This window comes from Coccinella septempunctata, chromosome 8 (assembly GCF_907165205.1).
Source record: "Coccinella septempunctata chromosome 8, icCocSept1.1, whole genome shotgun sequence".
NCBI lineage: Eukaryota > Metazoa > Arthropoda > Insecta > Coleoptera > Coccinellidae > Coccinella > Coccinella septempunctata.
Genome location: NC_058196.1, coordinates 17,586,035 through 17,612,986, shown reverse-complemented (window position 1 = coordinate 17,612,986; position 26,952 = coordinate 17,586,035). Strand labels below are relative to the sequence as shown.

General features: G+C 37.3%; 1 protein-coding gene across 2 annotated transcripts; it reads left to right on the top strand.

Annotated features, from left to right (window-relative positions):
* The first annotated feature begins 677 nt into the window (after positions 1-677).
* Positions 678-26,030, top strand: LOC123319037 (poly(ADP-ribose) glycohydrolase-like). 2 transcript variants are annotated; one of them, XM_044905859.1, is made up of 10 exons: positions 678-776; positions 842-1,097; positions 14,408-14,563; positions 14,628-14,866; positions 19,876-19,970; positions 20,025-20,190; positions 21,539-21,669; positions 21,725-21,912; positions 24,491-24,719; positions 25,196-26,030. In XM_044905859.1, the coding sequence occupies exons 2-10, from the start codon at positions 870-872 to the stop codon at positions 25,990-25,992; spliced, it is 2,229 nt and encodes a 742-aa protein (XP_044761794.1). In that variant the 5' UTR covers positions 678-776; positions 842-869; the 3' UTR covers positions 25,993-26,030. The 2 variants fall into 2 exon arrangements, with proteins under 2 accessions (XP_044761794.1, XP_044761795.1); XM_044905860.1 differs by lacking the exons at positions 678-776; positions 842-1,097 and having other exon boundaries at positions 14,446-14,563; positions 14,638-14,866.
* The last annotated feature ends 922 nt before the right edge of the window (positions 26,031-26,952 follow it).

Here is a 26,952-nt window from a genome sequence, read left to right as displayed (position 1 = left end):
TATATGCTGTGTATGTGCAAGAGTTGATACTCTTAGGTATGTGTATGTGCCATGTGCGAGCAATGTATACAGTAAAGGGACTCCAAACAGATTTTTAAAGGGAACCGAGGTACCATTAGGCCTGTTTTGGTTCGCTTTTAGGATGGTTCCAGAACGGTTCAAAACAGTCGCACATTTATTTATTCAGCGTAAGCTCGCGCGTAGCATGCGGGTAGCTTCCCACACCATTGCTGCTCCACTACTTTGAACCGATTCGGAACCGCCTCAAGTGCGAACCAAAACAAAGCTATAGTTTCACTCACTCTGAAACGCATGCATTCGCATAGTTCTCTCGAGCTCATACTTCTGGCTTAATAATTTTTATATTTAGGGCAGAGACTCTGTTTAGGGGATGTTTGGTCAGTACTATTTGTCTGAGTGATGAAATATAACTTTTTTATAGTTACTTCATAACAGATCGTATGTAAGAAAGGAAGCCTTTGTTCAATAGAGCGTTTATGGTGCATCTGGATACCGTAAACGAACGATTCAGAGCAATCCTGAATCCGAGAGGTCCGAGGTAATTGCCGAACTCGGTAATTATTATTTCTATGACAGAGTTGTATGGTAAAGCCATAGAAGTTATAACTTACTGTTAGGTTAGTTAGCAATCAAAACAAACATTCCTCTGACATGTATATATATCAATATTTATTTAACATTAATGAGCTTCTTGTTCGATAAATATATATAAGGGTTACATGGAATGAATGTATAGAAGGATTCAACAATAATTGGTTGGTGAAATAGTTCTACATGTAGAAAATTTCCACTTCCTACTACTAAGGTACACGAATTCTAGGTACTTATTTTTTGAATACATTATCAAGATGTCTAAGAACTACTCGGGGTCTAGTATAAGTGATTTCTATAGAGGAAAGGATCAATGGAGTTTCTATGTACCACCAATAACACCATCGAAACATCATACCGTTCTATACCAGTTTCCTGCAACTCTCTCATCAATACCTCAACCTCATGTGCAGAGGAATCCAAAACATTGGGATGAAGATCACGTGAGAATGCCCTATTCTGCAGAAAATTTATATCCTCTGGAGGTATGTGAAATATGAAAAGATGAAGGGATCTGACTAATAGTTGACCTTAACTAGTATTGTCAGGTTATTTCGAAACTAAGAAGTTTCAGTATCAGCTTTTAGGCTCTCTGACTAATTTCTATGAACTAGCATTTGTTCTGTCAATTTGCAAGACTATCTGTTTAGAAATTATCGACCCTTCATCACAAGTACCTTCAGTATATCTGCAATACTAATTGCCCCTATGCAGAAACAGTAATGCTGCTATGAAAACATTGAAAACAATAGGAACAGGGTCAGATTTGACTTAATGATACCAGTTAATTGGGTTCCTGTCTGATATATGCCTTTCAGTGTTATAAGCTTATTCTATAAATATATTTTTCTACATCACTATGCTACTCATTGGGATTGTGGGGTTTCTCCATAAACTTTTGTATCATATGATGAATTGTATGCTATTGAATTTTTCAGAATAAACTAACTGAAAACGTTAACTCATTGAGTTATCTCAAGGCTAACATCCAAATTCATTGAAATTTATGAAAAAATCGATGGCAAAAATTCAAGGTGAGCGCTAAAGTAAACAGGAACCCATTACACACACTATTTCTGAAACCAATAAACATGCTATATATAGAAATACCAAATGAGAGGGTCTGAGACAAGATATTTTAATGCAGAGGTTCTCTTCAGTGCAGTGTGAAAAGCTTGTCTCAAAATATCCTAAAAGTTATTCATCTTTCAAAGTGCTTATTCCATGCTCTGAATATGAGAAGGCTTAAAATGGATCAAATTGGCCAAACAACGCTAATATCCACCCTTTTTTCCTTCCCAAAAGGATGAACCGTCCAACTGACTGAATACTGCTAAAGTTCATAAATTGAGGGTTCTGCAGCTAAACGTCCACTCTAATAAATAACAGGGAATTACTTCTGGCAGAGAATGATCCTGATATAAGTGTTGTTGAGCACTGGTGCATTGCCGGTAGTGTGAAAACAAAGAGTACCTGGATATATTTTAGCTGACTATAACTGCCACCCTTGCCGGGAACATGGGGGGCCGATGATCTATCTGAAAGCTGGCATTACAGCAAAAACTTTGTTATCTGAAGTCTGAATGTAATAACCGTTGGCTACTCAAAGATTTGATGGATTGTTTTGATTTGAACATTTCGTCACAACCTACGAGTGTATTCACTAACATAACGGGTCATACATCTATTTCAAAAGTGGACTATGTTTTAATAAGTGCAGATCTATAGTATCTGACTCCAATGTAAAAGTTTTTGAGCCTCTTTTGGGTGACCACCGTGCTACCTTGGTTGAATTCAATAGCATATCTCATATGAATACACAGGGTGGCTCTAAGTCAACAAAATCTTAACAATTTTGTTTTCCATTTCCCAATTTATGATTTTCATGTTATTTATACTATCAATGATGTCGATGAATCTTTTCAAGCACATGTTGATGCAATTCAGAGCACATTTGAATCATGCTGTCCTTTGGTGAAATTCCCTACTAACAATCATAAAATAAATAGTTGGATCACTCCTGAGGTGGTTCTGGTCAAACATACTTTTGAATCTGCACTGGTTACACTTGAATGTAAAGTGTCACAGCACTTATACATCATACAAGGAAACTAAAAGCGAGTATAACTCGTTAATCAGAAATACTAAATTGAAATTTCATAATGACCTTATTAGTAGATCAGATAATAAAAACAAAACAGTATGATCCATGGTAAATAACTTGACTGGCCGAAAGGGTAGAACTAACGAGTGTATTGAGCTTTTCGTTGATGGTGTCTTGCACAATGATACCCTGGAATTGGCAAATATTTTTGCCGCTTACCTTTCAACGGTAATCGAAACCAGCCTCCGTCTATTCTATGGGTACTCGTTTATCTTCCTCATGTACTTCCTCAGTAATGTTTAGCCCAACATTTTTTTTCATCCGGTAATTGAGTGCGAAGTGGCTGATGTAATTAACTTTCTGAAAAATAATGCGTGTGCAGGAGCTGATTCTATATCTGCTAGACTTCTAAAGTCTAAAGCTCAAATATTTGTAAGCATTTCACTCATTGTATTAATCTTTCTGTAAGTTCTGGCATCTTTTCTTCTATTCTGAAAAAAGCCTTGGTTGTTCCAATCTTTAAGAAGAACGACCTTTGTAGCATGTCGAACTATAGACCAATTTCTATTCTGAGCGTATTTTCTAAAGTATTCGAAAGAGTTGTGTTCAACCAAATGATCAAGTATCTTGACAAGTTCAGTATACTTGATAAGGTTCAACATGGTTTCAGATCGGTCGCTCAACAAGGACAGCTGCAGTTCCCTTTGTTGGTTATGTGTATGAAGCTTTAGGCCTTAGACTCAATATCGACAAAACCAAAATCCTGGTAAGTCCGCCAGAAAGCCTTCAAACACATATTAACCTTGAGAATGAAACTCTAGAACAGGTCGAGCAGTTCAAATACTTGAGAAGCTTCATAAATACTAGGGCTAACCTAGACACGGAAACACACAGCCGCATCAATTCGGCATCACTGGCATTCTGAAAACTAAAGGTCAGACTGTTTCAAAATCACGACCTCAATCTGAAGACCAAGACAGCTGTTTACAAAGCAGTCGTTCTCCCAACGCTTCTTTACGGAAGCGAAAGCTGGACGCCCTACAGGCGACATATTAAACAGCTTGAACAAACGCAACAACATCATCGAAGACAAATAATGCACATCAGATGGTTTCACAAAGTTTAAAATGCAGAAGTCTTGCAACGCGCGAGTTGTACAACAATTGAGACTCAAGTAACGAGGGCCCGACTTAGATGGAGCGGCCACATTCTGAGGATGCAAGACACAAGACTCACCAAAATAGCTCTGCATGGCGAATTCACAGAGGGAGCCCGAAAACCAGGAGGCCAGTATAAGCGGTTTAAGGATATACTACATCAATCCCTAAAATCAGTTAATGCCAATCATAACTGGGAACAACTGGCGTCGGACAGGTCACTGTGGAGGTCTTTGGTACACAGTTATAATGGAGACTAGAGATGGATACAGCGGCGGCCAGATCTGGTTGATGACTATCCATGCCCGGAGTGTGGAAGGATTTGTAGGTTGGGGTCTCTTCAGACACAAGAGGGCACACAGTCGCAACTAGACCTAAGAAATTACAAGTCTGTTCGCACCTTCAAATTTTTGTTTGTTTGTTGTTTTGTAGATTTATTCCCGGTACCGGGATACAGCAATGAATGTATGAATGCCTCGAATGGCTTGCATGTAGCGGCCTTATTTTTCGACCTCTCGCAAGCATTCGATAGTCCTCCTTTTCGATTTATAATATTATAATAGTGTAATGTATTGTATTGTATTTAGGGAGTTTGAGCTGTGGTTGTGGAACGGGAAATCTGGGGGAAACATATGTCGATTTCCCTCTCGAACAGCCGCAGCCAGTTGTATTATGGATTTGGAATAAAACGTTATTATTGTACCTAACTATATAATTCTTAATTCCTACAACCCGAGACCAGTATATTACAAATAGACACACTTGGGTTTTCGAGGTGTATTTTTGGATTGACTCCAGAGCTATTTCGAGGGTAGATCCATTTTTGTGAAAGTTGGAAGCTGTCTATCTGGCGAACATGATCTGAATAAGTACCACAAGGATTGGTCCTTGGGCCACTTCTATTTCTCCTGTTCATCATTGATTGAGCACATACTGCAAAAGATGAATTCCTATAGAATGAGAGATATCCCACTTAAATGTTTAGATCATATCTCTCTTCTCGAACACAAGTCTTAATCACCAACGAAGAAACCCAAGCCGTCTAAGATCCACTTTCAGTTGATTTGGGTGTACCACAAGGAAGCATTTTGGGTCCACATATTTTCATTGTCTTCATTAATGATCTATTTGCTGAGACAGCCTCAATCACCGATTGCTCATTGATAAATTATGCTGATGACACCAATATTTCATTAAAAGCTTGGTGCTCTAAAATGCTTGATTGAATCAACCATCACAAAAGTAAATGAGTGGTTTCTTAAAAATCAGTTATGTTTGAACACTCAGAAGACAAGTGTTGTAATGTTTCACACCAACCACGCAAATGTTGAAATTCCTCAATACATTGAGAGAGTTGATTATAAGCTCCCCCTGGAAAGAAATTGTAACTTTTTGGGTTTGACCATAGATGAAAGTCTCAACTGCCGTGATAATGTCACCAACTTATGTGGAAAACTCAGTTCTATATGTTACTCCTTGGGTGTCCTGAGTATACATTGACTCAACATCTATGAAGACAATCTATCAAGCGGTATTTGAATCAAAGATGAGATACAGTATCATTTTCTATGGGGCCTCTTCGCGAATGGAGGAGATCTTGAAACTCCAAAAGAGAGCGATTCGCATCATATATAGACTGGAATTCAGAGAATCATGTAGAGGAAGATTCCATTAAAACAATTTACTAACAGCATTCGCCATTTACATTCAGGAATGTCTGTTATTTGTCCATAAGAATAGAGACTACTTCAAAGGGAAAACCACAAATACAACACAAGAACAACTGACTTGAAATACCCAAAACATAGGCTTACTTTAACTGAGTGGAATGCTGAGTACTGTTGCACAAAAATTGCAGACTTCGAACATCACTCAATAAACAAAAAACCCAATAAATATAGACAATTTTCATGGTTAGACATAGTTCAAAGTTGGGGTCAGAATTAACCCCACCATATAAGAATCGTTATATGAAATAACGAAAGCAGTTGAGGGTTAAACGTGTTAGAGAGTTAGAGACTTCGTTTTTAGAAGAAATGAACTCAATTTATTTATTTATTTATTTCACAAAGGAATACATACAGGCATTCGCCCAGAAACAGTATTCACATAATATACAAACTGTTTCAAACAAAAGGCAATTCCTAAATCATACATGCACAAAATAACAAGAACCTACCATCTAAGGCAAAAACAACATAAAATACCAACCCGAAAAAAATGAACAAAACAGGCTTACATTAAATCATAAAATTATCGATCTGAGGCCTCAAGGTTGGTCCTGACAGTTTTCTTCAACCTAACTAATGGATCTTGAAAAATATCGACGTTCATACAATTTAGATCAGGGTTGCTTATTTTGGGGCATCAGAATAATTATTTCTAAATCTCTTCAATCTGAAATTGTGAAAGAACTGCATGCGTCACATTTTGGTATATGTGAAATGAAACAGTTGGCTCGTTCTTATTTTTGGTGGCCAAATCTTGATTCCGAGATTAAGGAAATCAGTGCAAGTTGCGAAATTTGTGTTTCTAATAGAAAAAATCCTACGAAAATTTGGATTGTACATTGGCCTTATCCAAATATAGTTTGGTCTCGTATTCATGTTGATTTTTTGAGACCAGTAAATGGCCGGAAATTCATGATTTTGGAATAAACATTAAAGCTGATAAAATTGTTGATTTTTTTCAAAGATCTGTTCATCCGATTCGGCTTGTGTAATTATATAGTTACAAATAGGGGTCCTCAATTCATAAACAAAAGTTTCATCGAATCCATCAAATCCAGTTCTCCATAACGTAATAGCTAATCGTTTCAAAACTACATACCTTGGAAATCCCAGAACTGATCCACCATTTTATGAAAGACTGAACAAATACCTATCAAAATACAACACCTCCATCCCAACTATGATCAAGACATCGAATCCTCACGATGCACCACCCTGGATAGTCCCTCTCCCTGAATGTGACTGTAAGCTCACCTACATCAAAAAAACAGAAATTAACCATGATACTGTAACCAGTCCGGCCCTTGCGGTCGGACCTTTCGAGAACCGAGCGGTCGCTTCCTCTGGAAGAATCGCGAAAGGTTCGCGAAGGTACCTGAATGTTTCCGGCGCCTATATAAGCCCAGCGGAGGAGCAGGTAGTGAAGGACAAGTACAGTAACAGTGCAAGCGACTAGTGGAAATAAACAAGAGTGGAAATAAATAGTAGTGTGATAGTTAGTTTGTGAGTTATAAGTGTATTAAGTGTAAATAAATAATTTTAATAAGTTGGACGTTTTAATTAAGCGAAGAAAACGTTACATTGGTGTCAGGTGTGGGGTGAAACATCGCTCGAATTAAATAAATAATTTTGGATATTTGGAGTTCATGCCAGTGACCACAAGACTGCAGAACACGATGGAGACTCAAGCGGTAATGGACTTTTTGAGAAAATTAAATGAGAAAATGGACGAGAATTCTTGTAAGTTGGAAGAAAATTCTCGAAAGTTGAATGAGAAAATGGACGAGAACTCTTGTAAGTTGAATGAGAAAATGGACGAGAACTCATGTAAGTTGAATGAACAAATGGAAGAAAATCCCAGAAAATTAAATGAGAAAATTGATGAGAAATTGAATGAGAAAATGGACCAGATTAGGGAAAATTGTAACGATGTGGTGAGTCAACTATCAGATAAATTGGATGAGAAACTGGAAACCATAAATGAAAAATTCGATAAAGTGGACGAGAGATTCGATATAGTGAGTGGAAAATTTGACGAAGTTGATGAAAAGTTTGACAAGGTTAACGGCAAGTTTGAAGAAATGGCAGGAATAATTGAACATCATTCCAAGTTGATAGATTCCTTGAAAAGAATGTCAAACAGAACAGATATTTTGGGTTCAACACCCTACAGCACAGCGAAAGCGGAAAATGACGGCGAAGGTAGTAGAATGAAGATCAAGCCTCCAACTTTTGATGGAAAAATACCCTGGTCGACATATCAGAAACAGTTTGAAGCTGCTGCGCTGGCGAACAATTGGAACGACAACGAAAAAGCCACGGCATTAATTATCGCTCTACGAGGAGAGGCACTCAACATTCTGCAGACGATCCCGGAGAGTCAACAAGCCTGTTACGAAGTTCTTACATCGAAACTTCAGATGAGATATGGTGATGCTCATTTACAACAAGTATACCATGCACAAATAAAGAACCGATTGCAGAAAACAGGGGAAAATCTCCAGGAGTTTGAAGCTGATGTGGCGAGATTAGTCAGGCTGGCTTATCCATCTGCTCCAGATAGCTTCCTGGAACAGCTATCAATCCAGACATTCGTGGATGGGATAAAGGATAGTGAAATACAACAAGCTCTGAGACTAGCACGCCCTAGAACCGTAGATGATGCCTTAGCCCAGGCTTTGGAAATCGAAGCAGCGAAGCAAGCGTCCCATAGGGGAGACCTTCGTGTAAGACAAGAGCAAGAAACAGATCGATCTGTTGAGGAGATTGTCAGAGAAAAAGTCCGCAGAATATTGCTTGCTGGGAAAAAGGATGCTGTGTGCTGGAACTGCAACAAAAGGAGGCATTTCAAGCAAAATCGTCCAGAATTTGAAAGGGCTACAACTGGGAAAATAAAAGGAGTCGCTGTGGTAGACAATGGCTCGACCAAAACCATTGAGTGTCCCCAGAATTCCAGCCATTGTTCGCGCCTGGAAGAAAAGATCTATTTAAGGCGGACCACCGTAATCGAAGACGACTGGCTACCTGAAGAAATTCAAAGAGCACAAGAGGAAGATAACGACTTGAATGTAATCCTGAGTTGGAAGAAGAGCGGTAGACGACCTACTTGGGAAGAAGTATCCAGACTGAGCCAGAATGTAAAGTCGTATTGGGCACAATGGGAAACATTGAAGATTGATGGAGGTCTTCTGAAACGTTGTTGGGAAAATGAAGATGGAACTGAGCAGAGACTTCAGTTGATTGTGCCAAAAAGCCGTGTGACAGACATTCTGACCAGACTACATAATGGAACTTCAGGTGGACATTTCGGGATAACCAAGACGTTGGAAAAAGTCAGGCAGCGATTTTATTGGCTAAATTGTAAGAGGGACGTTAAAGATTGGTGTAGAAGATGCAAGGTTTGTGCTGCTGCTAACGGACCTTATGGTAAAGGAAAAGCACCAATGAGGCAGTATAACGTCGGATCCCCTATGGAACGAGTAGCTATCGACATCGCTGGCCCCTTTCCCGAAACAGACCATGGAAACAAGTACATTTTGGTAACGATGGACTATTTCACGAAATGGGTGGAAGCCTACGGTATTCCTAATCAAGAGGCAAGTACGGTAGCTGATAAATTGGTCAGAGAATTCTTCTGCAGATTTGGAATACCTCTGGAGCTGCATTGTGATCAAGGCCGAAATTTTGAATCGAAGTTATTCCAAGAAGTATGCAGCAAATTGGGGATTCATAAAACAAGGACTACACCTCTTCATCCACAATCAGACGGCATGGTCGAACGAATGAATCGGACCATGGGAAAACATCTGGCCAAAGTAGTTTCTGATCACCAGCGGGATTGGGATGAATATTTACATCTATTCACCATGGCATATAGATCTTCGGTTCAAGAATCTACCAAGGAAACTCCAGCCAGTATAATGTTCGGCCGAGAAATAAGGCTGCCTTGCGACTTAGAGTTTGGATGTAAGCCTGGAGAAGACGTAGCTGGGGAGGACTACGTTAGTAAATTAAGGAACAAGCTGGATTACATTCATGACAAGGTACGCAATCAAATGCAGCAAGCAAGTGACAGAATGAAAATGCGCTACGACATCAAGGCTATTGAAGGTGGATTCACCACTGGAGATCTGGTGTGGCTACATAATCCACAAAGGAGGAAAGGTTTTTCACCAAAGCTGCAGAGACAGTGGGAGGGACCGTATGAAATAATCAAGAGGATAAATGATGTAGTTTACCGGATAAGGAAGCTCCCCAGAGGAAAACCAAAGGTTGTCCATTTCAACCGATTAGCCCCGTACGCGCAGGACGAAGAAGAGGTACGTCTTGTGGAAGCCCCGATGCAAGGTAGAAGCGATTACCAGAAGTTTATGGATTGTTATGGTGAGACACGCGTTGCACGGTTCGGCGTTACACAGCAAGTACATCAAGATCTCTTTACCGTGTCTGAGGAATACTCTCTCGCTCATTGCGTAGCGGAGGACCTTCGTATGAGCAAAGGAATAGCCAGAGTATTCAGAAATAAATTTGGACGTCAGGAACAACTATTGCGACAGCAGCCAAGAATCGGAAAAGTTTTGAAATTGGAGGCTGAAGGTCGGTTCATTTATTACCTAGTCACAAAGCAACATTCCTATCAGAAGCCAACCTATCAGAATCTATGGACGGCACTGCATAGCTTGAAAGAAGACCTTCAACGCTTTGGAGTTAGGAAATTAGCTGTTCCCAAGCTCGGTTGTGGATTGGACCAGCTGAATTGGCGAGTTGTGCGAAGCATGCTGGAGGTGGTATTTCAGGAGACTGGTATACGGATCCTGGTGTGCAGTTTCAACCCGAAGCAGGCCAGGGAGCCTGGAAAAACTGTGGAGTGCTACTTCCATCAGAATGGCTACTGTAGGAATGGTGATGACTGCAAGTTTCGCCACGGTCCTCGGAGAAATTCACTAAATCTGTTCTGGGACAGAACAGGCTTAAGGAGGGGACAGTGTAACCAGTCCGGCCCTTGCGGTCGGACCTTTCGAGAACCGAGCGGTCGCTTCCTCTGGAAGAATCGCGAAAGGTTCGCGAAGGTACCTGAATGTTTCCGGCGCCTATATAAGCCCAGCGGAGGAGCAGGTAGTGAAGGACAAGTACAGTAACAGTGCAAGCGACTAGTGGAAATAAACAAGAGTGGAAATAAATAGTAGTGTGATAGTTAGTTTGTGAGTTATAAGTGTATTAAGTGTAAATAAATAATTTTAATAAGTTGGACGTTTTAATTAAGCGAAGAAAACGTTACAATACTATTAGAAGAATTTTCAATGACCACTTGCAAACATACCAAGATTACAAACATATATATACAGATGCATCTAAGACAGAACAAGGAGTTGGAGCTGCATTCACCACAGACGACCACGAAAGCATTTTCAGATTACCCCAAACAGCAACAGTATTCACTGGTGAACTATACGCTATATGGAGAGCACTAAAATTCTGCAACGATGAAAACCTTCGACAATGCGTCATAATCACCGACTCCCTCAGCTCATTACAGGCCACGCAAGATCTCTACACTAACCATCCAATTTTGACAAGGATTAAAAAAGAACTAGAAAGGGCAAATACCAACGCAGCGAAAATCAAATTTTTGTGGACTCCATCACACACAGGAATCCGAGGTAATGAGCGAGCCGACTATCTAGCTAAAACTGCCACAACCAACGTAGACGCTACACTTGTTCCATATAACATACAAACAGATCTGACACCTCTTCTGAAAGAAACCCAGAAGAAACTGTGGCAAGCAGAATGGAACTCATCTACTACCAAGTTGGCAGAAGTAAAAAACTTCATTGAACCACATAAAAACATTCCGAAAATTAGGAGACACCAAGTGATACTAAGTAGACTTCGGATCGGTCATACCAGACTAACACACGAACACCTCATAACCCGGACCCAAGAAGCTTTCTGTGACACGTGTAACGTGAAACAAACTGTAAAACATATATTTTGTGAATGTCCAAGATACCACGAAGAAAGAACAAGAAATTTCATTGCAGGTTCTCTGAAAGACATTTTGGTGGAAAAGTGTGAAGTTAATAATATTATAAAATTTCTCAGAAGTGTACAAATTGACAACCTTATATAATTAATAATATTAATATGTACCACTCCATCGCTAATAACCCTTGTGGTTGAAGCGAAATTTCTAAAATAAAAAAAAAAAAATTCATAAACAAAAGTTTTGAAAAATTTCTATCTATTGTAGTTGGGGAGCCGACGATGCTATATCGGGATTTACTCGAGTGTCGTGGAGACCTAGTGGATTTTGAATATTAGATGGTAGAAAGAAAAAAAAGTTCTATGATGTATGCACTTTCAGCGGTGGGGAAAGCGTCTGCAGGGTCTCAAAGATGTAAAAAAAAAATCGTCAGGTGTACAGGGTGGGCAAATTTCGATGTTTTAGTACTACAGCTTTTAAACCAGAGGAGATAGACAAAATCTGATACCCCATTCTCGTTCTCTTTTTCCGAGAAACTTACAATAGTAGTAGTGATTTTTGGCCACTTTCTTTTGTTTTCGAGTTATAAGCAAAAATTGGAAAAATGGCGATATCGAAATAAATTTATATCTCCGCTAATACTGATGATAGAGCTCTGAAATTGAAACATTATACGGGCACTTTTTTACGTAGAATCCAGTGGCGTGCTTGCCTTTTTAGCAGGATTTTTAATTACGAAGCTATTACCCAAAGTTATGTTTTTTTAAATGGGAACACTAGTTTTCTGTGCAACTTTTTGAAAGCTTAATTTTTACTGATTTCAAAAATATATAACATCATATGGTTTGTATCAATATAAATAATAGAAAATGGTCAAAAACCTTTTTTCTCAATATTTCTATGGTTTCAACATTTGACGAGCACAGAAAAATAGAGTTTCCTATAACAAAAGCAGTCTCCTTCCGGCAATGTCATTCTTTCTATGCTTTTTAACAATTTTCACAAAATTTGAATCAAGATATATTTAATAAATTTTCATAATAATGAAAAGACTTATAGAAGGAGACAGTGGTAATCATACGATGCTTTATGTTTCTGTGCTTATCAAAAGTTGAAACCAAATAAATATTGAGAAAAAAGGTTTTTGACCATTTTCTATTATTTATATTGATACAAACCATATGATGTTATATATTTTTGAAATCAGTAAAAATTAAGCTTTCAAAAAGTTGCACAGAAAACTAGTGTTCCCATTTAAAAAAACATAACTTTGGGTAATAGCTTCGTAATTAAAAATCCTGCTAAAAAGGCAAGCACGCCACTGGATTCTACGTAAAAAAGTGCAAAAGTGCCTGTATAATATTTCAGTTTCAGAGCTCTATCATCAGTATTAGCGGAGATATAAATTTATTTCGATATCGCCATTTTTCCAATTTTTGCTTATAACTCGAAAACAAAAGAAAGTGGCCAAAAATCACTACTACTATTGTAAGTTTCTCAGAAAAAGAGAACGAGAATGGGGTATCAGATTTTGTCTATCTCCCCTGGTTTAAAAGCTGTAGTGCTAAAACTACAAAAATTTGCCCACCCTGTACATTCACGAGCGTGTCAGATTAAGATACTGTATATGCTCTACGTGTCTCTGATAATGAATGTATGCTTATCTGACAGTTTGCGCGGTGGGACGGGCCGTACGGAAGAGTTGAAAATGGTAAAAAAAAAATTTCCAGCGTGTCAGATTTTTGGAGGATATGTTAATTGGACCCCAAGAAGGCTATTTTTCAAGGGACTGACAATTTGGACATGACGCAAGGTCACAGCGGTCCTTTGAAAATGTAAAAAAAAATCGTTACTGGTACATACTCGAGCGTGTCGGATTTTCATACAGATGCATGGTTAATCTAGACGTGTTGACCCATTAATTTGACACTAATGAGGGGGGTTTCCTTAATCTGACACTTTGAAGATGATAAAAATCCCTTTTTTTCGAATATTTCCCTCCCTGTACCTCTAATCGTTTTTGTATTCATTATGAAAGTTGTAGATAATAAAATTCTACACAACTTTTGTCTGAAGTAATTTTACATACTCTTAACCGTTCTCGAGTTAGAGGGCGATAAGGGCGAGAAGCCTAGCCACACATTCGAAAGGGCAAGGTCAATGTAGAATCCCAGTCTAATATACAATTGTCAAAATGACAAGTATGAGTTATTCCTTAATTATTATTCCCAGACATTAAAACCTACTTCTTAATTCAAATTTCGCCTTATTCGGTTCAGTAGTCTGAGATTCCTCACCCGCTTCCTGCAGATGTTGCTAAATGTCGAAGATGCCAGGGGTAATAGGTAACCCTTACTAGCAATTGAATTCTGGTCCAGTATACCTCCCAACTCAGGTGGAAGTTGGTGTCCTCTGGTGGCTCGGTTGGTGAGAGCACTCGATCGGTAATGAACGGGTAGCGGGTTCGAGTCCTGCCCGGAGGTGTATAATTGAATTAGACTCGTTGGTTGCTGTTGTTGGTTTGGGGCTGTAGCTTCTTTCGTAGCAGGAGCCCGCTTCCTCAATATCCTGCCATTATATTATTATAATTGTTATTAATAATTTGTCTACATGCCGTCAATTTTCCTTAATAAAATTCTGAATCGTTCCAATTTTGATTTGGAATAGTAGTTGAAATATACTTTCTTAGTGGATATGTAATTTCATTGACTAGAAACAATTAGCCCTTATGTAAAAGGACGGTCACTTTTCATAGTATTTGGTCGGCCCCTCATTTTGCCTAACTATATCTAGCTGTTCCAATTAATTGTTTTTTCAGGAAGGTGGCACTGAAGCAATCCTTGTATCAAGGTGGAAACTGATTTGTGAAGAGTTGAAGAAACCAATAAAATCATTTGCAGACCTTGAAAAAGCAATTTGTTCTTATAATCGATCAATTTCAAAACTAACAGCACTAAAAATTTTTTTTGAGGAAGTAAGTTCGATTTAGGTTTCATTGTATTTCCTGATTTGTAATATACATATTCATTTACTTGAAGGTGCTTTCAGAGGAAGAATCGGAAGAATTCTTTGAAAATATGCTACCAAAAATAATTCAGTTAGCACTCAGACTCCCAGAAATCGTCCCCGGAAGTATACCCCTTTTGAAAAAGCATCATAGCAAATCTGTGAGTTTGAGCCAAGTGCAAGTATCTTCACTTCTAGCCAATGCGTTTCTATGCACTTTTCCTTGGAGGAAAAATGTTTCTTCCTCGTATCCAGGAATAAATTTCATTAGGTGAGTGTATTTATCAATGCATTTTCCAAATTAATCAATAATTTGTTTAATTGTTCTTCCTAAAATAAGTTATTGTATTTAATTGAACTACAGAACTACTCAAAAAGATGTGAAGAGTTGAAATATAATTACCATTTCAATGAGGGGTATGTGAACTGTGTTGAATAAAACATTCATTTTTCTAATTTCTTACAAACTTATCTCAATACTTGTGATTGGGTTTTTAGAGGTTTTGAGTGGATGGAGGAATTGTATAAATCTGTATCAAACATTCACATACATCTGCTATTATTAAAAAAGTAATTCCGATATCATTTTTCATTTTAGGTCGGAGCCCTCGGAGGCAACTTATGTATCACACCAGTCTTCAACAGTGGTGATATAGGCGTAAATGTCGAGTTTTCCCTGACGAGCTCAAACTAGCAATTATCAAACCTATACTAAAAAAAGGGAACCCATCTGAAATATTATCTCCCTATCAGTCTGCTGAGCTCATTCTCGAAGATTTTCGAGAAAATATTAGCTCAGCAACTCATGAAGTTTTTTCAAAAATTCAAAATCCTATCCCGAAGTCAACACGGGTTTATTAATGGAAGAAACACAGAAAAAGCGATTTTCCAACTAACGCAGTCTATTCTTGAAGCACTGGAGAAAGGTCCTAGATATTTCTAAAGCCTTCGACTGCATTGACTATGTGAGATTACTGGATCTAGGTATATTGGGGGAGCAGTCAAGAAAAACAAGTGGACTCTTTTTTCTGAAGCTCGAGCTTTCGGAATATGTTTATTCCTTCATTGGGAGCAGCTATAAACAATTTCCAATATTTATCTACAGAAATATAAGTACATTTTACAAATTGAGGTTGTGTTTTAAATGCTGGTTTCATAAAAATAATGCGGTAGGGTTCGTCATATAGGTAAGACATTGGTGGTACTTATATTTCTGTAGATTAATATTGGAAATTGTTTATAGCTGCTCCTGATGAAGGAATAAACATATTCCGAAAGCTCGAGCTTCAGAAAAAAGAGTCCACTTATTTTTCTTGACTGCTCTCCCAATATACCTAGATCCAGTTTCATCGTAATTAAGTCGATGTTGCCTATCAGATATGTGAGATTACTTCAGAAACTCTACGAGATCAGAGACAGACAGCTACTTCCCATCAAAAGCTACCTTTCAAATAAGAGACAACGTGTACATCTTAAGGCCGAAATGCGACCCTTTGACTCCTCAGAGCGCCTTGTTAATATGCGGGTAATACAGGGTGCTACATCAGGACCGATACTTTTCATATCATACATAAACGACCTTCCCAAAATAGCAGTGAGTGGAAGCGAGAAAGCTGTAATATACGTGGGTGATACAGACTTCCTTATCCTGTCAGCAAACATCGCAGATCTTCGAGGTAACTTGTCTTCGGCGTTCGGTAGAGCTCGAAACTGGTGTATAGATAACTGTCTGATATTGAATGATACCAAGACTGAATGTGTAATATTCTCGACAGAAAAAGGATAATGGGAAGTAGGACAGCCAATGAAACACAACCTCTTACTTCAGCGACGTTTCGTCCATATATTTGGACTTCTTCACAGCTAGAACAATGGACCATTACAGAATGTTTGGAAAAAACTATAGTGGTGACTCACCCTTAGTTAATTGTTGTGGGCCAACGGTGTAATACAAAACATTGAACACACAGTGTATAAATAAAATTTGTTCAGATATTTACAATTAAAATAACAAATTAGAACGGACATCATATATAACAAACATCAACCAGAAATTCACATCAAATAGTAATTTATCTCATCACCAGATGTAGTGTGATAACATAATATCAATACAGGTTGTAATGCGAACCAGGTATAAACGTTCATGTTATTCTCTCTCTCAGCCGACCTCTGTTCACACTGTACAAATTCAAAATATTGGAATACACAGAACTCAAATTATGTGTATCCGTTCTGTCATTTACAGTAGAGTTAATATTTATAAAAATCATTCAGTCCTACTTCCCATTATCCTTTTTATGTACATTGCAAAGGACGTGGTATGGTTGATATGATTCTCGACAGATAAAAGCCGTCTGACGTACCCGGAGAAAATTGAAGTATCAGAGATCGTTGAAATCTCACCGAAGCCCTCGACAAAATTCCTTGGCGTGATACTGGGTACTAACCTCAAGTGGAACTTGATAAACTATGCAGTAGACTCAACTCAGTAGCATACAGTATATTCGTACTAAGCAAACACGTTCTGATCGATCTACTCAAGACTATCCACTTCTCCAACTTTCAGTCCCTGATAGGCTATGGAGTAATATTTTGGGGGGATCAGCTCAAATACTGAGAAAGTTTTCGTACTCCAAAAGAGGGTATTGAGAGTTATGCTGAAGAAGGGTTACGGAGTATATTGCAGAGGAGCATTCAAGGAAAACGAAATCCTTACAGTCTGTGTGAATAAACTACTGCTGTTCCACGTAAAAACTATTCGCCGGATGCAGACGTCGATAAGATGCAAGACAGGTGGTCCCCTATATCTACCCCAAATATTCCCTAACGATGTATGAGAGATGTGCATTCTATATATATAGGAATGAAATACTACAACGCCCTACCAAAGGAATACCGAAAAATCACAATTATAAAGACTTCCAAGAGGAAAATATTCAGTTATTTGGTTGATATAGAACCCTCCTCCCTATCTGAACTTCACTTGAATTAAATTCAATTTCTCTTTTGACCTACTCTCTTTTTATTTCACTTGTAGAATCATTGTGAGAATTAATAAATACTATTACTATTATGGCGATCTCACCAATCAGGTAGAAGACTGGTTTGCGACATAAGTTGCTTCCGTGAGAGCACGGCATAAAATCATCAAATAAAATAATTCGAATTTCACGCCAAAGCGCTTATTTGAATTTCGCGCTAAATTAAATTTTTTGTATCGATAAATTGGGTCTGTAATTCGTAGTTCAAATCGCACCGTTTTGATGGCGGCGGCAAACAGCTTTTTTTACAGCGACTCTAACTACAGTGACTCTATCAAACACAGTGGCGACAATTGGAAATTTAGCAAGAATATGGCGGCTTAGAAGCACAGATTTCAATGCTATGATCTCTAATTCGGAATGCGGATTGGCTCACGTCACGTCACGTGACCAAATCCGCCATATTCTTGCTAAAACGATGAAAAACGAGACCACAATTGTCGCCACTGTCTCGTTAGAGTCACTGTAACTCTTACGAGACAGTGGCGCCAATTGGAAATTTAACAAGAATATGGCGGCTTAGAAGCACATATTTCAATGCTATGATCTCTAATTCGGAATGCGAATTGGCTCACGTCACGTCACGTGACCAAATCCGCCATATTCTTGATAAAACTATGAAAAACGAGACCACAAATATCTCCACTGTCTCGTTAGAGTCACTGTAGCTTTTTTCACCATATTAGAGAAGTGTCGTATCTATCTTAGAACATAGATACTATGTTCTAAGGTATCTATATGATTTTGTTATCTTTAGTTCTTGACTGCTCAATATGTTTGTCGATAGTGGAATTATTAATAAAAGTGTCGATTTGGTTGTTCCTGTGGATATTGAAGAGTCTGCAAGAAGAGCTGGAACTCTTACCTAAAAAATCTGCTCAGCAGTACGATATTGCATATATCAATTTCCTGGCCAGGTGTGAATTGAAAAATGTAAGAGGGAACTTCAGTGCACATGTTTTCTTGGCATATTTAGAATAAAAATCAAAAATATGGAGCTCATCATCATTGTGGAGCAAATTTTCAATGATAAAGTCAAGCACCTTTGCTAAAAATGGTGTGGATGCTAGTAAATATTTTAAGGAAATGGCATATTCAAAACGAAGTGAAGGATATCGTCCGAAAAAATCAAAAATTCTCACTCGTGAACAAGTTGAAAAATTTATAAATGAGGCACCAGATGAGAAATACTTGATGGTTAGATTGCAACTATTTTGGGATTATTTGGTTGGTTTGATTATTATGTTGGCCATACAACTTCCAAACACAAAAACAACAGTCAGTCGTTCTTTCTGTATTATTGGGAAGTATGTTGACTACTTTCGTAAGTACTTTGCACCGTTATCAAACATCGTCGTTTTTTCCTGAAATACATAAATAATAAATGCACTGCCAATCCAGTTGGTGTAAATACATTTTGGAAAACGCCTCCTATTGTTGCCGAATTCCTCAAACTGCCAGAACCAAAGCAATATACGGCCCACTGTTCGTAGATCCTCCGCTTCTTTGCAAGCAGAATCAGGAGCAAATATAACGGAGATAAAAAAACATGGTGGACGGAAGTGTAGGACGGTATAGCCGAGGTCTATGTTGATCATTCCATTGCTTAAAGAAATGCCATTGCGAAAAAAATTCTCCCAACCTCTAACAAGTCAGCAGATTTTGGAACATCATTATCCAATGATGCAGAAGTAGATATTCCAGCAGGGCCTGAGAATTCCACAAACACATGTGCTATTACAGCTGAGCGTGTTTCTTTTGAAGGAGGTGCAGGTTTTCAATTTCATTTTGAAAATCTTCATAATTGTAATTTCTACTGTAATGAAAGACATGACTGTTAAATAGAATTTTTGATGAAGTTATAATAAACTTACTTTAAAATGAGTATTTCACTAGTCAATTAAAAAAAATTTAATTCACTCAGTGGATAAACGTCAACTTACCCTTGTAAGTAAGATGTCTAAAAACATTTTACTTGAAACTAAGATGTCTAAGAACATCTTACTTGTTACCATGGGTTGAATATTGTCTCCTTTAAACGTCAAAATGGGATAAAAACATTTTATCGAACCTTAGCCGGTCCTCGATTATAATCCTAAGTTTATCCCACTGATCTTAAGTATGCTCATACCTACCTCAATAAAGATAAAATAGTATCGTTGTCGAGTCGCTGCCATAAACTTGATGGGAACTGGAAATGTTATCAATATAAACAACTGACCGTATTTTTTTTTAGGTTGTATATATCTAGCCAAAGACCTAGATATCGTGATTCTGTAGCTGAAAAAATTAAATGTATTTTACATTATTTTCGAAGAGTGACAAAAACAGGTGGGCTATAAATTTTTCTCATGCTGATAAGTTGACAATTTTTCTGGTTTTCAGAGCCAAAAGGTGTTATCACAGTTGAAAGAAGATTTTTACACAAGACTGAAATCCCTAGGTGGGATACTTTGCAAAATAATCTCGGAAACACCAGAGTCCATATTGCTAATACTGGTACAATAGAGGATGATGGACTGGGCTTTTTGCAGATCGATTTCGCAAACAAGTAATTGTTATTTATGTTCATCACTAACATTCTGCAGGGTGATTCAGTAACAGCGAACGAATTGAATCCTTGCCAGTCAAGGTAACACACATAGTATTGCTTGTGATGTTACGGATGGGTCTTGTTGCGTTTAGTGTGCAATGTGGCTGAAAGAATTATTGGGCAGCATTTCTTTGAAAACGAGGTAGCTGAAGTTTGATTCTCACTCTGTCTTCTTTACATATGCGTTTGTCAATTTCTTGTACAGACTGGGCAAAATTCGTTGTCTACTGAGGGGATCTCGAGAACCATAGCAGCTAGAAGAAAACAGATGATACATTCTTGATGTATTTTTTCATGACTAATCCAAATCTGAAAACGGAATCGGCTTATCATTTTTAAATTTCGAGTTATAAACAAAAATTGCGATTTGGACGATTTCGAAAAGTTCTCATAACTTTTTTGTTTTTGAAGTTACAGGTCTGAAACTTGAATCTTCTTAGACACTTTCATACATGGAATCTACTGACAAGATTTTTTTCCGATTCAAAAATAACAAATTCAATAAAAGTTTGCATTTGAAAAAATGAAAGTTCACCTAATGATTCGAAATGAGAAAATATTTTGTGCTCGTCAGTGGATTCTACGTAAAAAGTGCCTGTAGAAGGTTCAGGTTTCAGATTTGTAACTTCAAAGACAAAAAAGTTATGAGAACTTTACGAAATTGTCAAACTCAAAAACGAAGTATCGTAGGAGGCTGCGGTTTTAACCATTCTTTGTTTCTCCGAAAAAGAACTCGGAAACGTGTTATCCGTTTTTTTCTAGCTGCTATAAAATCAATTATACTTCAGTTATCCTTGTAGTCTCATCAAATTTGACCACATATTTGGAAACGGCATTTAATTAGCTACAAGATAAGAATTTCTATGTGCTAAAAAAATTTTCATTGCGTTTATCCCATTTCGAGAAAGTAAGTTTTATTGATGATTTGACAATAGTAACATTGATTATAAAGATTGTTTGAAGTGGGAGCCTACATTTTAAAGGCTATTCGCCTATCTACGCATAGAATTACGTTCTTGGCTATCGAAAAAGTTTTTTTTTTCTTGAAACTATATAGGCAAAATATTACTCCAGATAACGTCAGTGAAGCAGTTGGATTACTGACTGATCTGACTACAGTGGATGCAATAAAACATGTCTCGCGTACTAATTATTTTCAGGAAAGGTTCACGCTAGTTTTTGTCATTCAAGTTTTTGTGCTGTGCGCCTAAAAAGTTATCAGTAATACCTCCGTCTGAGATGCATCATTCTATGTTTGACATTGCCTCCGAAAACCGATTATTATGAAATACTATTTTTTCCCCAGGTATGTAGGAGGTGGTGTATTGGGTTATGGCTGTGTACAAGAAGAAATAAGGTTTGTGATATGCCCAGAATTGTTGATTACCCGGTTGTTCATCGAACAGTTAGATGATACTGAAGCCGTTATTGTTAGAGGTAAGAAAAAGGCAATTGAAATGTACAAAAAATATTGGGTAAATTATATTTCAAGGAGTGGAAAGATTCAGCAAATACACAGGGTATGGAGAAACCTTCAAATGGGATGGAAACTACGTGGATAACACCCCATTCGATATTTATTGTAGAAGACAAACAACTATTTCCATTATAGATGCCACTCTATTCTGGAAAGCTGATCAACAATATTATCCAAGTGCTATAATAAGAGAATTGAATAAGGTATATATTGTTTATTTATATTTTCATTGGTGGGTCCGATACTAGAAAAAACTCTTCCGCCGGAAATGCATTTTTTTAGACTGTATCTGTGCCTTTCGGTTACCTTAATAATTTTACAATTTTTTGATTAATCCCGGTTATCGAGAAGTGACATTTTCGAAACCTAAATGAGTATGAGAAAGTAATCATAACCGCACGGGAATATAAAAAATTCATATTAACTTCTGACACTATTGACGAATACGCGCTAGTGTGACGTAGCTAACTAACGTAGGTCAGTGTCTGGATTCCAAACAAAGCTATTTTAGTGAGAGTTGTTCAAGATTGTGTTCAATATTTCATACAGTTTACAAAATTGAGAGATTTAAGGTGAGTAAACGAAATAATAAATCAAACTTGCCTACCAACAGCGTTCAACAAAATTATGGGATTGTCCTTGATTGCACCGAAAGCCTATGACTGTTCCCCGTGCGCCAATGGGCACACAAAAAGTCACTTATAGTAGCTATAATCATAAGAATAAAATTATTATCTGATAAAAAACTTGTGGCATTTTGGGAAATCTCGAAACTTGTGATTTGATATTGGCTGATAAAGGCTTGTTAATTACGGATTTACTACCTAATGGAGTGAATGTAAATATTCCTCCATTTTTCGTAAGTGCTCAATTCACACCCACTTGAGTTAAGCAAACGAAATATATTGCCAGAGCAAGAATCCACGTTTAGAGAGTAATTCAACGAATGAAGACCTACAAAATCCTTAATTTCATTCCCCGTTCATTCTTTGTACACGCTGTAGTTATTGTTCAAGTGATTGGGGCACTAACAAATTTACAGCGTCCCTTAATTGATGAGGTGAAAAGCGATTATTCTTAAGAAGGCGAATAATATAGGGAGAGAGAGAACTGTTCTTTATTGTCATCGACAAGAGCCATCGACCTTGGTCCTTCAGCTCTATAAATTTTATGTCCAGCATATTTCACAAAAAAAAATATATATTAACATTTACAAACAATCATAAATTTTCCTCTATATGTCTTAGTTTCGTAAGAAGGGTTGTTGTAGGAAATTTTCTTGCTGGATTGTTGACGGGATCTTCGTGGTAGATATCTGGCATCTCTTTCAGTCTATTATAGAATCTTGAATTAAGGAACTGAAGTCTGTCCGAAATAGGTTGTATCTTCGTTTTTGCATATAACAATTCCTTGGGTGGATTGTGTAATCTGTTGTGGGGATGTCTTATTCTATATATGGTTCTTAGTGCTATTCTTTCTGCTGTTTCTATATTTTAAATAGCTGGATTTCTGCAATTAATGAAAATTGGATGGGCATACTCCAAAATTGGTCTGCATATTGCCTTGTAAATTTTGACGACCTTTTTAACAGAAAAACCTTGGTTTCCGATTAAGTTTGGAGCAATGCTTTGTTTTTTTTTTCATTCGATTAGGGTGTTGGTTAAAATTCATTTTATCATAGACTTCAAGGTATTTTATTGCTTGTTGGCAGCTGTTTACAAAGCAGTGGTCCTCCCAACGCTTCTTTACGGAAGCGAAAGCTGGAAGCCCTAGAGGCGGCGACACATTAAACAGCTTGAACAAACGCAACAACGTTATCTAAGACAAATAATGCACATCAGATGGTATCACAAATTTTCAAATGCAGAAGTCTTGCAGCGCGAAAGTTTTATAACAATAGCTTGTACTTTCAGGAAGCGGTTTTTAACCTTCAGGGGTGATAAAAGATAAAATATCCTAAAAATTTAGTTTCTTGAACACCAAATTTCTATTTTGCAACATATATTTTGAGACCGAATTTTAAAGCCTATCAAAAATTAAATTTAGATGTTTTATACGCTCCTCTTCAGAAGCAGAAGCTATAAGAATATCAGCAAAATAAGCAATAACAAATTGGAAACATCTCAAAACTTCATGAATGAACCGTTCAAAAGTGGAAGGGGTATTGCGTAGTCCAAATGGCATAACTCTTAATTCAAATAACCCGAATGGAGTTGTAATGGCGGTTTTATGTCTATCTTCTTCGGCTATCGCTATATGGTAATAAGCTTTTTGAAGGTCAATTTTTGAAAAGATTAGTTGTTTATCTAATATGTGATTGAAATCTTCGATCCGAGGAATTTGATATCGGTCAGGAAGAGTTCTTTCGTTCAATCTCCTGACTTCTTTATTTATTATTATTCTTATGTGAGCATATGCTTACATTCTAATCTTTCAAAATCTAAAGAAGTCACTTTTGAATTAATTGGTGATAAACAACTTCTAAGCCATTCATCTCATAACTAGGCTGAATGGACTTGGTTCACTTCAGCTCTGAACCCCTCAATTATTATTGCAAATGAATTGATGAATGATTTGTTATGAATAAAATTATAAACATTCTGTATTTTGATAAATGCATTATACTTTCAAAACTTTACGATTCGTGGAATTGTGTCGATGAATACTACTCGTCCTCACAATACTATTGAGTGCCTTGAGATTAATATAATATTCCGTTTCCGTACTAACTACACAATTATTCTGAAGCAGAGTAACTTCTTTGTGAAATATCTATTGCAGGCTTATGTTGGATTCTCTTCTCACCACACTGATAATCTAGCTCCAGTTGCAACAGGAAATTGGGGTTGTGGTGCATTCAATGGGGATGTGAAACTCAAGATGTTGATTCAATTGATAGCCTGCAATGCAGCACATCGGGATCTCGTCTATTATACTTTTGGAAATGAAGAATTGCAAGAGACTCTCTACAGCATGTACTTGTTCATTGCCAATAATAAGATCAAAACAGGTTAGTTCACTTTTGCAGGTTGAATTCTCGCTTGTCCATTACTCGCCCACACATTCAAAAATAAAATACGGTTCACGGATGGATTTTAGAAGAAATATCAATAGGGCGCAATCAGACAAAAACTCCAACATCAAAGTGAATGTTTTCCTCCAACTACAAATTGTTCTACACACTTACACCGTCCTTATATTATAGGGTAAAAAGTCCCACTATTTTGAGCTTACAGGTTTGGTGAGAGAGGAGTGTTGGAAAATTAGTAGTTTTTCCACTATCCTCTTGCATTACCATTACCGCCATAATTGTTAATTTTTCATTGGTTGTTGTGAGGGATAAGTGAGCGCATTCAATTGTTTTGTTCTTATTTTTCTAGATTATTCCATTCTGTGCCAGAGTGAACATGGTTTTTTAATTGCAAATTGATAATTCGTTTATTGAGAATGAAGCTCTCAAAATATTAAAGAATATATTTTTTTTAGGTGAATTATGGAAGATATTCTGTAGATTTGCTGCTGCAAGATTACAAATTCATCAGTTTTACTCCTTCATTCAACAATGCTGGTTCGATATAAAGGATAATCCAACGATCATTTCTGATAATTCCGCATTCAAGCTGCTCAGTAGGGAAGGAATACAATATTATGGACAGTCTTCTAAAAGGGAAACATCACCTGCCAAAAGTCCCTTACAAAAACTTAAGAAGGATCATTTCGATACACCGACGACATCCAAACCTATAGGTAGTGCTCAGCCAAATTTTGTTGAAGGGGAGATTATCCCTTTTTCTCAGGAACGAAAGGAACATGGAGCAACTTTGAATAATGATGAAATCCTTTCATCCGATAAACCTAGATCTACAACATTTGCCACTTATTCGCAGTCCAATTCAAATAGTGATTCAATAGCGGCTCTACATCCTAAATCATTCTACAGTATCTCAACAAACAAGTTTAGTGAGAAAACTAAGTTCAACAAGAAATTCTTCGAAAAAAGTCACACTGAACTTTTGAATATATTCAGTACTATAGATGGGCCACCTATTGGTAGTGAAGCCAAGGAAGAGGTTTCTGATACACTATTAACAGCTTCAGATAAATGGCTGAAAGAAGAGAACACAGTGAAAGAACAGAAGATGATGCAAACAGATGACTTTGTTGTTATAAATATGAATGAAAATACCATGGAAATTGAAGAAAATCATCAGGAATCTGAAAGCAGAGTACTTCAAACGAAAAATAAAATCACAGATTATTTCTCGAAGTCCACTAAAAGCTAGTTATTCTGGGGTTTTTATAATTTACTCTCAATCCTGCATACACATACATACATACAATTTGCAGAAAAGTGAAGTATATTTTGTTTACATGTGATACGAGATACAAGAATATTTAATTTGGAATAAAGTGATTTTTGAAAATTATATAACACTGTGCTTTCTTTTCACGAATGGCCATATTATTGTTCAGCCTAAGCTGTTGAAATGTGTGAACAGTTCATTATAATGACTTTGTCCCCCCATAGATCTATCTTGCCAGGCAGGTTAACCAAGTAACACTAAAATATACTCGTAATTAATACTACGATACGATTACGAACGGAAGCAAGTTTTAGGGCTAAATTATAAGGAAGTCACCACAAACAGGATTCTCCATTGATGTTACTCCCAATCGATATGATAGAAGACTTCCCCATTGGTGATTCCCTGCATCTAATTGATTTGGGAATGATAAAGAGGTGCCTTATAGGTTGGAGGGATGGTAGTTTTTGTATTATAACGGGTTTAGTTTGCAAAAGGGTTTAATCTCGAGCGCCAGCTATTTTTTCAATAGGGAGAAATAGCAAACCCACCCAGGTACCTACTAGTCGGAGACAGAGTTCGGGGTTATCTAAGGTGATAGCGATAACAAGTACAAAAACCGAATTTATTACAAGACTCTAAATTACAGTGAATCACACAATGATTTCCAAGTCAAGAAATATATACAGCTGATGACCCAGTTCAAAATGAGGAAAACAGAAACGCAACAATATCAATCTGTCCTGGTGGTCAGAAATTCGAACTCAACACAGTGAAATTAATGAATTATACAATATTCAAATTAATTATATTCAGTCAAAATGTCAGGTATTAAAGAAAGAAAGAAATCAATAGCGGTCACTTTGATTCCTTCTGAGACAATGAGGGATATACGGGGTTTACACAAAATTTACAGTAACCGATTGTCTCAGAAAGATC